Source organism: Medicago sativa, chromosome 6 (assembly GCF_051527215.1).
Source record: "Medicago sativa cultivar Bolivia chromosome 6, Bolivia_mono, whole genome shotgun sequence".
NCBI classification, from domain to species: Eukaryota; Viridiplantae; Streptophyta; class Magnoliopsida; order Fabales; family Fabaceae; genus Medicago; species Medicago sativa.
In genome coordinates, this window is record NC_140754.1 from 38346225 (window position 1) to 38360548 (window position 14324).

Here is a 14324-nt window from a genome sequence, read left to right on the forward strand (position 1 = left end):
TCATTTTTTTGAAAAAATATAACAGACAGAGGTAAGCAGTTAAATGAGTGCTTCTTCAATTAACTGTTCGTGAAATCCTCGTAGATTTTTTTTTCGCGTTACTTAGCATTTCTCTATTCAATAACTATACTTCCCTCATAAATCTCATCCCACTATCACACCCACTAATCATACATTAAAACAAATCGTTCACTTCATATTATTCCTATTTTTTAGTAAACATTCTTAGTCTTATAAATAGTACAACATAACAAAGCATTATTATTATTTACTCAACTTAATTCTTATTCTATACTTCAATAATGGCACCCATCACTTTTCTAAAGAAAAGTGTTATTGTTGTGCCAACTCTACAATTTTCTTCGTTTATATGTTTGTTTCATGTAAACTTTTTTTGTCTTGCCATGTTAAACATAAAAATCCTCTAAGAAGATGCTTACTACTTTCTTAAATTCTTTCAAATTATGAAGAAAAAAATTAACTTAATTTAAGAAATTGAATACCTCAAACAAGGAAAAATGGATAAGATCAAGAACTAGTTGAGGCTTCCCAAACCAAAAGTATTTCTCGGGATTGCTTTGTATTACTCCATGTCTCTCTGTGATATCAAGAGACATATCGGTCAATATTGCTTGGAGTTTAGTGTTAACCGCCAAAATTATCTGCAACCAATTAAGTTATTAATATAGTAGTTAAATTCATGGTTATCAAATTGAGATTTAAATTGTGTATCAAAAGCAAACTTTTTTTTATGTAAAAACATACGAAATGGCAAACTTATAAGTCTACTAATCTCTAAGTAACTCAAGAATAATGCTTACCACAAGAGTTATTAAGGATGTCCAAAGCATAGCATCCCATCCTGGAAAATAAATAAGAATAGTGAATTGAATATTCAATAGGCATTCGTTAAGAAAAAAGGTTAATATCATATTAAGTTGCTTACCATCAACATTTGCGAGCAAAGAAACAACAAAGAATGCCCAAAGCAATGGACTGTCAATAATACAGCGCGAGTAGTAAGTATGTTATCATTGGAAAAGTAGACAATAATGTTTCAAAATTTAAAGATATTACCTAATTCCTACCACCACCTTAAAGTCATCCTCCAAAGATTTTTTTATATGTTCTTGAAAGTTAAATGTACTTCCCTGAGACAAGTGGACCTACAAACGATGCACTATTGTTAACAAAGGAAGACTCAGTCGGGTGGGAGAGCTTGATAGGTCTTCCACGGTGAGCGACTCCAAATATTTGTTTTTAACAGTTGGATAGTGAAGCCCTATGGTTCTTATCATACACCGACAACACCATACACTTTTCTTTTATTCTATTTCCCTATTCTCTCCTCTCTCTAAGGATGCTCTTCCTATGTTCAATGCTCATGAATACAATACATGAGCACTATCAAACCCAAAATGAATAAAATCTCATAACTTCTTTAAATTACTTGAAACAATGATAAAACCTTTTTAATTTAATTTAATAAAACCTAAAATGGGTAAAAACTTGAGATTTTTTTTTAATTTAATTGACCCTCGTATTCCAAAAACAAAATTGAACAAACTGGTAGTGAGAAAAGAAGCAAATAATCTATCTATACTCTTTAACTCCTAGTTCTTGCTATTGCCTCTCAATTATCTATCTTACTTAGAACCAAATCCAACGTCATAACAACAATATCAAGCAATTCTACATTCTCTTTTAGTCCACCATCAACGTTATCATTATCAAGAAAACCCACAAGCAAAGCCATGGACCCTAAATCAGTGATAGTGGAAAGTAATTGATCATGTTTATGCTACTGTATAAATTTATAATTTAACTTCACCAATTTGGTTTCTAATTGAATGAATTTTTTTTTAAATATTGTTTTGAAAATTCATTCTATTTCCATGTTATATTTTTTTTTTATATTTTGCTTTATGATCAATGACTCTTCTTTCTATCAAGTTTACAATTTCTACATTTCTAGGATTTTACTTCTAATTAAATATCAAAGTAATATTGTAGAACTCACCGCAATAAACTCATTGCGCAGACTCAGGTATTCAGCTTCCCTCACAGACCCATAATACTGTCTGAAGAAGCAAATCTAAAATTGGCAAAAAAAATGGAGATGGTTAAATGTTTTATGCAGAAGCTGTAAAACTACATGTATATTAATAAAGTTTGTCTTACTGTATAGAAGAATGGAGTTTTTGCCCAAAAAGAAGACCGATGTCTGACTAACTCGGTCATACAATTGGCAGACTGATATCCATGAAAGGATGTCTCCGCCTCCCATGCCTTCCATCTTCGTATCTATAAAAAAAATGATATCATTTTTAGTAGTTTGTATTTTAATCCATAATCCTGATTAGCAAGTGATTAAGATCAACAATGGTGGTTTTGGAACAAACATACTGGTTCTTGATGGGAAGAACTGGGAGAGGTGGAGTGCATTGATGAAATCACTATTTGGAGCACAAGATTTCTTGAATTGGCGGAGAATGGATGTGAAGATCTTGCTGCAAATGCAATAGATGTTCAAAGAACTGCATTCAAGGAACAGAAGAAGAAAGACTACAAGGCTTCTACATTCACCAAAATGTAGATTCTAATCACTTTGAGAAAATTTCGAAGATAACAAGATCCAAAGAAGCATAGGATATCATAGCAAAATATTATGAAGGAAGTGATAATGTGAAGCAAGTGAAGCTGCAATCACTAAGGAGGAAATACGAGTTGATGCTGATGGAGGATGATCAAAGGATCGGTGATTACATCTCCAAGTTGTTATCTGTAGTGAATCAGATGAAGGCTTGTGGGGAAGTTGTGTCAGATCAACAATTTGTGGGTAAGATAATGAGATCCCTCGCCTCTAAATTTGATTTCATAGTAGTTTCTATACAAGAATACAAAGATGTAAAAACTCTGAAGTTTGAAGAACTTCAATCATGACTTGAAGTGCATGAGATGATGGTGATTGAAAGAAGTTCAGAAAGAAGTGCTCAACATGCCTTGAAAACTCAAATCATCAAGAAAGATGGATATGATAAGTATTCAAAGAAGAGAGGGAAAGGAAAGTTCAGAGAAAGGAGAAACTTCAAAGACTGATGCAGGTTTTGGTAATAATTAGAACAAGAAGAAAGAATTTGATAAGAGAAATATTTAGTGCTACAACTGTGAAAATTTTGGGCATTATGCTGATGAGTGTTGGCACAAGAATGACGGAAAAAAGGAATCAGAAAGGTGAAGAGAAGGCAAACATAGCACAAGATGGTGCAGATTCTGAAGCAGTTTTATTGATGGCTACTACATGTTAAGGAAATGCACTTTGTGAATATTGGTACCTTGACTCAGGGTGTTCTAATCATAAGACTGGTCCTAAAGAATGGCTGATTAACTTTGATTAATCAAAGCAAACAAATTTTAGGCTTGTAGATAGCAGGAATCTTGTGTCTGAAGGAATTGGTGATATTGCTATAAAAATGAAAGATGGAAGAAATGCACTAATTGAGAAGGTGTTACTTGTTCGAGGAATGAAATGCAATCTATTAAGCAATGGACAACTGATTGAAAAAAGGTTTTCAGTCACTATGCAAGGCAATATCTTGTATATATATGATAAACAAGATAAACTGATACTGAAGTCAAAGCTAACAAAGAGTAGAACTTTCTTGTGTAGCATTCAAAATGCTGGAGATGTGTGCATGTCAACTGCAACTGAAGAAGATTCAAACTGGTTATGGCATATGAGGTATGGTATTCTAAATTTTAGGAGCTTATCTTATTTGAGAACTAAGAATTTATTATCTGGCTTACCAGCTTTAGATACACATAAGAAAACTTGTGAACTATGCACATAAGCAAAGTAGACTCCCTTTTGTGTATGAGAAGCCTAAGAGATCAAAAACTCCACTAGAAGTTATACATTCTGATATTTGTGGTCCATTTGAGATACCTACACTAGGTGGAAGAAATTACTTTAGCACTTTTGTAGATGAGCAAACTAGGATGCTATGGTTATACACTATTAAGCTAAAAAGTGAAGCTTTTGAAATATTCAAGAGATTTAAGATCTTAGTTGAGAAGGAAAGTGAAAAATTAATTAAGATCTTGAGAACTGATGGTGGTGGAGAGTATACCTCTAAGAGTTTTGAAGAATTCTGCAACAATGAAGGTATAACTCATGAAATCACATCTCCATATACTCCTCATCACAATGGTTTAGTAAAAAGGAGGAATAGAACTATCCTTGACATGGCCAGAAGTATGTTCAAGCAGAAAAATATGCCACATATGTTTTGGGGAGAAGCAGTTAGTACAACTACTTACATATTGAACAAATGTCCAACTAAGAAGTTGAAGAACAAAGTTTCAAAAGAAGCTTGGAGTGGAATAAAACCAAGTGTCAAGCACTTGAAGGTGTTTGGCTCAATCTGCTATAAACACATTCCATATGCAAAGAGAAACAAGTTAGATGATAAGAGTAAAAAAATGATTCTACTTGGTTATCACTAAACTGGAGCATACAAATTGTATGATCCAATAACTATGAAAGTTCATATTAGCAGGGATGTGATTGTATATGAGAATGAAGCATGGACCTGGGAGACCACCACTGACATAAGAAATGTAAATTCACATATCTTCACTGAGTCAGATCAGAGTGAAGCATCTGATGAAGATATGGAAGAAGTTGAGAATGAAATTGAGAGTGTAGATGAAAATGAAGATGAGCAAGATACACAACCAGTTATATGACCACAAATAAATAGGCAAGCTCCAAGTAGATTGGAAAATTATGAGATATTGCCTGATAATGCAGTGAAAGATGAAGGTGAACTCATCCATTTTGCATTGCTAGCTGATGCTAAACCTCTTAATTACAAGGAAGCAATTTAAAATGAAGTATGGAGGAAGGCTATGATTGAAGAAATCAAGGCTATTGAGAATAATAACACATGGAAATTAGTTGAATTACCCGATAAGAAGAAAACCATTGATGTAAAATGGATTTTCAACGTGAAATTGAATCCTGATGGATCAGTTTGTAAATACAAAGAAAGACTGGTTGCTAGAATTTTTCTACAGAGATATGGTGTTGATTATAATAAAGAATTTGCTCCAATAGCTAGATTAGAGACAATAATATTGCTGGAAGCATTGGATAGTAGCAAGAACTGCCATTATCTCATCTTGATGTGAAGTCTGCATTCCTAAATGGACCATTGGAAGATGTGTATGTTACACAAACTCCTGGATTTGAAGTGAAAGGGAAGGAGCAGATGGTATACAAGTTACACAAAGCTCTCTATGGCTTGAAACAAGAACCTAGAGCATGGAACAAGAGGATTGATTAGTTCCTACTTCAAATTGGCTTCAAGAAATGAAAGGTTGAGTATGGTATATATGTTTAGAAACTGAATAAAGAGAACATAATTGTGATCTATTTATATGTAGATGATTTATTGGTAACTGGAAGTAAACAAAATGATATTTAGAAGTTCAAACACACTATGAAGTGTGAGTTTGAAATTACTGACTTAGGAAGATTATCATATTTCCTTGGATTAGAATTCAAAACTAGCAATGCAGACATTGTTATGCATCCACAAAAGTACATTTGGGAACTACTTAAAAGGTTTCAAATAATTGATTGCAACATTGCATCTAATCCATCTGATACAAATCCTAATCTTGATGAATGCAGCAATAAAGAAAGACTGGAACCTACTGAATTCAAACAGATAGTAGGATCACTGAGGTACTTATACAATAACAGACCAGATATATGCTTTGCAGTAATTATCATCAGTAGATTCATTAATGATGCAAGGAAGTCTCATCTCACTGCAACAAAAAGAATATTGAGATATGTGAAAGGAACCCTGAAGCTTGGCCTGATGTTTCCATCATCTAGCAAGGAAGGAGAGGCTAAGTTAGAAGGATACTTTGATTTAGACTGGTGTGGAGATAGAATGGATAGGATAAGCACTTCTGGCTACATATTCAAGTTCAATAACTTATCAATCTCATGATGCACTAAGAAACAACCAGTCATTGCTCTATCATCATGTGAGGTTGAGTACTTTGCAGGCACATTTGCAGCTTGTCAAGCAATTTGGCTTGACAATGTGATGAAGGAACTCAGCTGTGAAGTGAAGAAACCACTAAAATTAAAGATTGACAATAGATCTGCTATAAATCTGGCCAAGAATCCAATAGCACATGGCAGGAGTAAACACATTGAAACTAGGTTGCACTTCATCGGAGACCAAGTGACAAAAGGAATGATTGAAGGGGTGTATTGTCATACTGAAGCACTGTTAGAAGATGGTTTCACAAAGGCATTGAAGATTGACAGATTCTCTTACTTGAGGGACAAGTTAGGTCTGATGGAATGCTAGGATTATGGATTAAGAGGGGTGTATTAGTTTGTATTTTAATCCATAATCATGATTAGCAAGTGATTAAGATTTTTAGTTTGTTTGGATAAGTTTGTTAGGTTGTTACAAGAGACTTACTCTCTAAGTCATTGTATATATACTTACTTGTAACTCACTTTTCATAATTCAATGAGAATAACAACTTTCCAATATTATCTCTATCTCCTTCATCAATCCATAACCAACTCTAACCACCATATATGTCTTCTCCTCCTTCATAGAAACCCTAATTTATGATTGCTTGTGTGCAAAGAAACCATAGATGCACTAATAATTTTAAGTATACTCAAAATACATAGATTGTGAGAAGTAACCAACACAAAATGAAATTGCAAACCTTTAATTTCCCAAAAAGAACTGTGGCAACACTGTATACCACATGGAGAACTGCTAAGATGAATATTAGGATGTGCAACTGGTGCAATCCATGAACTGATATAAGGGGCCCCGATCCCTATAACAAACAAACAAACAACTATTACATTTGCAACTGGTAACATTTCAGATTTAATTTATTAGAGAAAAATAAAGAATGACAGCATATATATACCTCCTTGCATTGATGGGTAACATTTTCTGCTAAATACCTCCTTGCATCTCTATATGGGCATGGCAACATTTTGTTTGCCATATATGCCGGAACACATAACTTTGCAATCAAGCTTTCCCCAAGATTTAAAAGCAAAGAGAGGAAACCTAGGATCATCAGCTCTTCAAAACAAAAACAAAAATTAAATAATATAAATAATTGATATAAGTTAAAATAATATAAATATTTAATTTATTAATAAATTGATATTAAAATAAAGTTTTTGTGCTACATTGACTAAGATTTACCTATTTTCACTTTCTCCAGAGCTTCAAGCAAAGTTATTTTTTTCCTTTTGACAAGCCACTAAGAAAATAAAAAAGACTCATGAGTGATATTTTTTTTTGACCGCACTTAATTATCTATAGAAACTAGCAAATGTGAGAATCACTTTGACTGACATGAGCAAATGCGCCAAATGCATACGCATGCATATTGATAACCATTTGCAAATATGAACATTGTTGATATGAAATATGAAATTTTCCTCAGTGACATGTGGATATAGAATTTTAATAGTGACACTAAGTGAAAACATTGTTCCAATTGCTCATGTATTTCTATTGATTATTGTATTCTTTTAGCCTATAACATGCTTTATAAAAATAGCTTTCAAATATATGAAGTTTATTTTTATTGAAATAGTGCATATTAGTTTGACTCTTGATTTTTCATGAATTGCTTACACATTTAAACAACAACCTGAAGGTAGTTGTTATTTGTAAGAATTACAAACCTATAACTATAGTCATGACGCAATTTAAGAAAAAATTTCCACAACATAACAAAAAAGAAGAAAAAAGACAAGGATGAGAATGGGTATACCGTTCCCATTTTGTGAATAATTTTCTCTAAACCTAGAGAAATTAATATGAAAATCAAAGAAACCAAGGCAAGAGCCCATGTTGTTGTCTGATCAAGCTCTTCGTTATTTGAAATCATGTTTTGTTATTGGGTTTCTTTTTGGCTTGGAATAAAATTTCTAAGGTGTTATTCTTGCTTGTGTTTTGGCTTGTGTCACAGTAATATAGGATAATGTGAAGCTACGTGAATGGACTTCTAGATACATTAAGTAAATTTTTTTTTGAGAAATTATTTTAAATAAATGAATATGATAAAGTACAAATTATCATTTAACAATATTGGTGTTGTTTTGAGATGTGATTTGCTAAAGTCAAATTGGGTATTGCTAAGGCTTTTAGGTTCCTCGCAGTTGCAATCAGAATTGGTTCCTGGTTATTGCAATGAGAATTTAACATGGGGAAGGAAAGGGAGAATTATTTAAATATCATTGATTTGGAGTAGTTAAAGAAATCAAGTGCTTCATGACATAGACCGAAAAAGCATGAAATTAAAAAGGATTTATGACAAAAGAATGAAATTTGTATTAAGAAAAGAAAATGGGGAGCCAATATAAAATTGCTAGCAACCAAATTGTGAAGACAATTGACATTTGATGTAAGTTTATGGAAGGAATAATCATAAACATATTGGTTCTCCCATTGTTTGTTTTTTTACCCATGTGATTTGATCTCATTTGAGCACATTCCATTTATTGTCTCTAAATCTTATTAACGCATATTGAATGGATTATTCTATTACATATGTTTCTTTCCATATTGATGAACACTACATATGTTTCTTTCCATATCAATATAGAAAGAAACATATGTAATAGAATAATTCATTCAATATGCGTTAATGAGATTTAGAGACAATAAATGGAATGTGCTCAAATGAGATCAAATTACATGGGTAAAAAAACAAACAATGGGGAACCAATATGTTTATGATTATTCCTTCCATAAACTTACATCAAATGTCAATTGCTTTCACAATTTGGTTGCTAGCAATTACATATTGGTTCCCCATTTTCCTTTCTTAATACAAATTTCATTCATTTCTCATAAATCCTTTTTAATTTCATGCTTTTTCGGTCAATGTCATAAAACACTTGATTTCTTTAACTACTCCAAATCAATGATATTTAAATATTTCTCCCTTGCCTTCACAATGTTAAATTCCCATTGCAACAACCAAGAACCAATTCCCATTGCAACAGCCATGAACCTAAAAGCCTTAGCAATACCCCAATTTGACTTTAACAAATCATATCTCAAAACAACACCAATATTGTTAAATGATAATTTGCACTTTATCATATTCATTTATTTAAAATAATATCTCAATAAAACATTCACTTAATGTATCTAGAAGTCCATTCACATAGCTTCACATTATCCTATAATATTGTGACACAAGCCAAGACACAAGCAGGAACAACACCTTAGAAATTGTATTCCAAGCCAAAAAGAAATCCAACAACAAAACATTGTTTCAAACAATGAAGAGCTTGATCAGGCAACATGGGCTCCTGCCTTGATTTCTTTGCTTTTCATATTAATTTCTCAATGTTTAGAGAAAATTATTCACAAAAATTGAAACGGTATACCAATTCTCATCTTTGTCTTTTTTCATCCTTTTAATCTATGATGTGGAAATTTTTTCTTAAATTGCATCATGACTATAGTTATAGGTTTGTCAATCTCATAAATAACAACTACCTACTGGTTGGTGTTCAACTGTGTAAACAATTCATGAAAAACCAAGAGTCAAATTAATATGCACTATTTCAATAAAAATGAACTTCATATATTTGAAAGTTATTTTTTTATAAAGCATGATATAGGCTAAAAGAATACAATAATCAATAGAAAAACATTAGCAATTTGAACAAGTAATTAGAACAATGTTTTCACTTAGTGTCAGTATTAAAATTCTATATCCACATGTCACAGACGAAAATTTCATATTTCATTATATCAACGGTGTTCATATTTGCAAAAGGTTATCAATATGCGCATGCGTATGCATTTGGCGCATTTTCTCATGCCTGTCAAAGTGATTCTCACATTTGTTGGTTTATATAGATAATTAAGCGCTATCAAAAAAATGTTACTCATCCAATACTTAAAATTACAGAGATGTAATTTTGCAAAATGTAAGTAATACCTCCACGAATTGTTGCTATTTCCTCTTAGAAATCATAAGCCTCTTCAACCAAGTAGTATTTTTCGATAGGCCAAGAGAAAGGTTAGGCATCGGGGGGAGTCTGAAGCATTCCAACTTGGTTGGCACCCTATAGAAACCCCCGTCATCTACCGCCTTTCCAATACTTAATATTATTGAAAAAAAGGAAAAAGTATATACAAGAGGGGTGGACTAGGCCAAAACCCTCGGAAGTAACAGGAAAAAAAAGCTACAAAATGAAGGATTAGAAATTTCTAAGGAAATTGGAAGTTAGGCAAACCATTTATATCCTTAGCAAAATCCGCCACCAAAGAAGAAGGCAAAGTGGTATACCAAGTAGTGTCTGCTAACGCATGCCCCAAAGAAGCTAGTATGCTTGCAAAGCAGCTCGGGAATCATTATTGCGAATTTCCCGAATATTAAAAAAAAAATCAAAATTCATTTAGAAGGCGAAAGAGGACCCTGTGAACGGGTTTGGTAGGCAGTTTTATGCATTTTCTTTTTCTGAGACTTGGATATTACCTGCGTAAAATGCGCTTCATTCACAGTAGCCTTTTCCAACCAAGTTTGCATAAACTCCATTTCTTTCTGAAGCACCGGATCCTTTGTGGCGTCATCAGGGGCCACAATACTACTAACATCTAGAGCTTTTTCTTTGACGGGAGATATAACAGATTCATCCCCCCCCCCCCAAGATCAGTTTGACCTATTTCATCATTGACATTCAAAAGTTGCAAACTGAATGTATTGTGAGATGTGACAGGGTTGCGGTGTGTTACCAACATAGGTGTGACTTCTGATGTAATGTCTTGCGCATTACCTTCCTCAACGTAAGCATGAGGTACTGCACCATGAACAATTAACGCAGTCTCAGTTGATTGTTGTTGCTGAACTGGTGTATTCTCGGCCTGGTGCGCAATGCCTTCCTCCCCGTGAACCGTGGATATCAGAAGCAGAGGTGCTAGTGCGGTGGAGTCATCATTCTGCTCAATTTCTCGCTGCTCAATTTGTTCCACCGGAATCTGAGATGCGGCACCATTATCTTGTTGCGAGGTAGTCACCTTCAAAGGAATGGCAGTTGTTTCTTTCTCGGTGACATCCATGGTTTCTTGTTGCAACTTCGGTGAAACCACCAGTACCTCAGCTTGTCCAGCTACTTCAATAGGTAAGGGGGTAACATTTTGTTGGGGGGATGCAAAAGCCAAGGAGGAACCTATACTGAAAGGGTTATCTTCAATCGGAAACCAATGTTTCTTCTTTGTCATAATAGGTTTTTTACCTTGGACAATTTTTTCTTCTTTTGCATTAGTGTCCTTCCGAGGATACAACTACCTACAAGTGGTAACGTCGTGGCCGATGTTCTGACAATGTGTACAGAAGTCCGGAAGCCATTTATAGGCCACTTCAACAGGAAAGGTGTAACCCTCCATCTCCACCGTGATTTCATGAAAAAATTTATGTGAGTAGTCCATGTCCACAAAAATGCGAGCATAATAGCCATAAATGCGCTTAGTCGTCGCATTATCAATGAGAAACGACGTACCCAAAGTATTAGCTTTTTCGTAAAGCATCCTATCCATCCAATATTCTTGTGGCAGTGCCATTAATCGGATCCATATCTGAGCATGAGTGTTTCGTTGTGTGCAAATTAAAATCCTTGGTCCATTGAAACAACTGTAAGACACCTGGTTTCAAATTTACCTTTCCCGCTGCCCATACGGTACGTAAATCAGTTTCCGAGGCAAAAGTAAATTCATAGAATCCCTTCCCTAACGACAACATGCTCCATGCTCCAATTGTCTTCCATTGCTTTTGAAGTTTTAGATGAATGTCCTTTGTCGCATAAGGCTTGTCACCCTTGTTTAGAACCAGTCGCCCACATAGGTTACGCTTACAGACTGCCATTCCTTTCTCATACAAAGCTTGTGAAATTTTGATACTGACTGACTCACCTGTAATTGATGGTAGCGACAAACTGTCATTAGAGGAAACGGTATGCAAAGCTGTCAACACTTGTGCAAAAGAAATCATGTTCACCAGCTTAGGAGGAGGAGATGGACCTGTCGCAGCCGAGGAGAGGCCCCTTGGTGCAGCAAGTTCTGCCTGCCAGTCGAAAGACATGGCAGCAGCTGCGGGAAAAAGAAAACTGTTCGTTCAATTGGAGGCTGTAGCTCTAAAAAGAATATGGTGAATTGGAAAGGTAGCACCGAATCTCAATTGAGGTGGAGCGGTGGAGATTCACCAAAATTTGGCAATTCACGTGGACCACAAGATTTGTAAAAATCAATTCACGTAATTTATGTAGATGCAAACGCAAGCCAATACAATTGGTGGAAAAAGTAGTGATACACCACAAGAAATTAAGTTCACCACCAAACAAGAAATGTATGGAAAAATTTAGTATTGTGCGATAGTGAATGGCAATTGTTAGAATGAAGTTGGGCGGCGCTCATGCTAGGAGAACCCTAGCAGAGCGTTTTTCATTTTTCCCCTTTAAAATGGAAATGAACAATATAGATGCAACTTTCAAAACAATAGTGAAAGAGTGAGTGAAATAGAGAATTTTATAACTTTGGAGACAATGCACATGAGTTTTAAACGTCTTGTGTTTCTCCTCGTCCCATCAGTGGAAATCAAAGAGAAATCTGAGACACTCTATAATTGAAAAAAATTAATTAACAATTTAAAAGAAGGAAGCTTTGTCAAAAAGACAAAAAAAAAAAAAAAGATGCACAATTTACAGAACTCAAACATAGCATCAGAGCAATTTGATTGATTATCTTTTGATAGTTTTTTTTTTTGTATTTGTATTTGTATTTGTTTGCAAAAGCTGATGCAACACATAGCACATGCCGGAAGGAACATCACTGGTGGTTTATGGCGGAGGAGACGATGTCCAATCTAGAGATACCGAGCGAGTAGAAAGAAAAGGAAAGTTATCGAGGAAGAGTCGATGAGATACATAAAGCCCCTTTCAAATTCAATTTAGAGTTTCAGAGTTCAAATTCCGTTGCGTGTCTCAATGTCTTCTTGCATTGATGAGAATTGAGGACTGGGATTGAAGGATAGGAAGAACAGAACCGCTGAGGGAGCGATTGCAATGGAATACGCGTTTTATGGAAAAGAAAAGGCCAAATTACACCATGGATCCTTTAAGTTTCACGTTTGTAACGAATTGTTCTTTTAAGTTATTTTTGTAACATAGTCACATAATTCGCAATTCGCGTTGGTACGCGGTACGGGTACGGGTTCGCGGTACGTGACATGTGAAGAATTCGGTACGTTTAGGAGTATAGAGCTTTGGTACGCGTCGGTTCGTAACACCAACACTATAGGAATAAATGACCTACGTCATGATAAAATAAAGAAAAAAAACATCAAAGTTGACAGGCAGCTAGTAGCATAAAGTGCACAACATTGTTGAATAAGAGAAGAAAGCTAAGTCCTAGATCGAAGATTTGATAGAACTATAGAAGAAAGAGGTCTATAAAACCAAGCAAATGAATTGCATGTAGTATGTATTTGAGGATAAGAATCAGTGTAGCAATAAATAGGTATCGGTGTCTTCGTCCAATCCATTCGGTGCATTACACCGTTTTATTATTTTATATTTATTTTATATTCTAAACCTTTTTTTCAACCAATCAGCGGTAACCATGCTTTGGTACTCTTGGTTCGGTGGTTTGTGCGAATTCCAGGGGAATTTGTTGCGGACCAATACGCCGAAGTACCCGAATTCAGTACTCACGAACCAATTCGCAATTCTCCCTTGATTACACGAATTATGTGACTATGTTTTGTAACATATCAGTCCTTTAAGTTGACAAATTTTTTCGACATACCCTTCCGTCAAAGAAACATTAAAACCGATCCTGCAATTTCAAAGGTAAATCTGCGATTTTCCTATGTTTGCATCAATCTATACTTTTTTCCTAATCTGCAAACTATAATAATCTTTCATCAATCTGCGATTTTTAGCATCCAAATCTTAGTGGCTTTTATAGCTTACATAGAGTTCTTTTGATACTTCACTTCATGACAATTTAACGTGGTTTATGCCTTCCAAGTTTGGTTTGTGACAATTTAACAGCTCATGAAACATATGCAAGTCATCGGTTTTTAACGTTTCTTTGACGGAACGCTATGTCGAAACAATTTGTCAACTTAAAATACTAATATGTTACAAAAATAACTTAAAGGAACAATTCGTTACAAACATGAAACTTAAAGGACCCCCGGTGTAATTTGGCCAAAAGAAAAAGTAACATTGA

The 14324-nt window shown here is 34.5% G+C and overlaps 1 protein-coding gene and 1 pseudogene across 1 annotated transcript; both read right to left on the bottom strand.

The window, feature by feature from the left end:
* Nucleotides 1-329: 329 nt before the first annotated feature.
* LOC146914994 (MLO-like protein 10) lies at nt 330-7140 on the bottom strand. Its single transcript, XM_085717588.1, has 8 exons — nt 6985-7140; nt 6772-6888; nt 2182-2304; nt 2021-2095; nt 1078-1166; nt 947-996; nt 822-862; nt 330-662 (listed from the first exon to the last, which is right to left on the bottom strand). Exons 1-8 carry the CDS (start codon nt 7138-7140, stop codon nt 483-485), a joined length of 831 nt encoding a protein of 276 aa, XP_085573714.1. The 3' UTR covers nt 330-482.
* Nucleotides 7141-8990: 1850 nt separating this feature from the next.
* On the bottom strand, nt 8991-12174 carry LOC146914995 (uncharacterized; annotated as a pseudogene).
* Nucleotides 12175-14324: the final 2150 nt, after the last annotated feature.

What these genes read in the sequence shown, in the direction of transcription:
- LOC146914994 (XM_085717588.1), bottom strand. Translation starts at nt 7,140, where the DNA reads ATGATCCTAGGTTTCCTCTCTTTGCTTTTAAATCTTGGGGAAAGCTTG. An exon ending in TTCTTTTTGGGAAATTAAAG is followed by an intron (nt 2,305 to 6,771) that starts GTTTGCAATTTC and finishes TTTTTTTTATAG; the next exon opens with ATACGAAGATGGAAGGCATG. An exon ending in CATCCTTAATAACTCTTGTG is followed by an intron (nt 663 to 821) that starts GTAAGCATTATT and finishes AATTGGTTGCAG; the next exon opens with ATAATTTTGGCGGTTAACAC.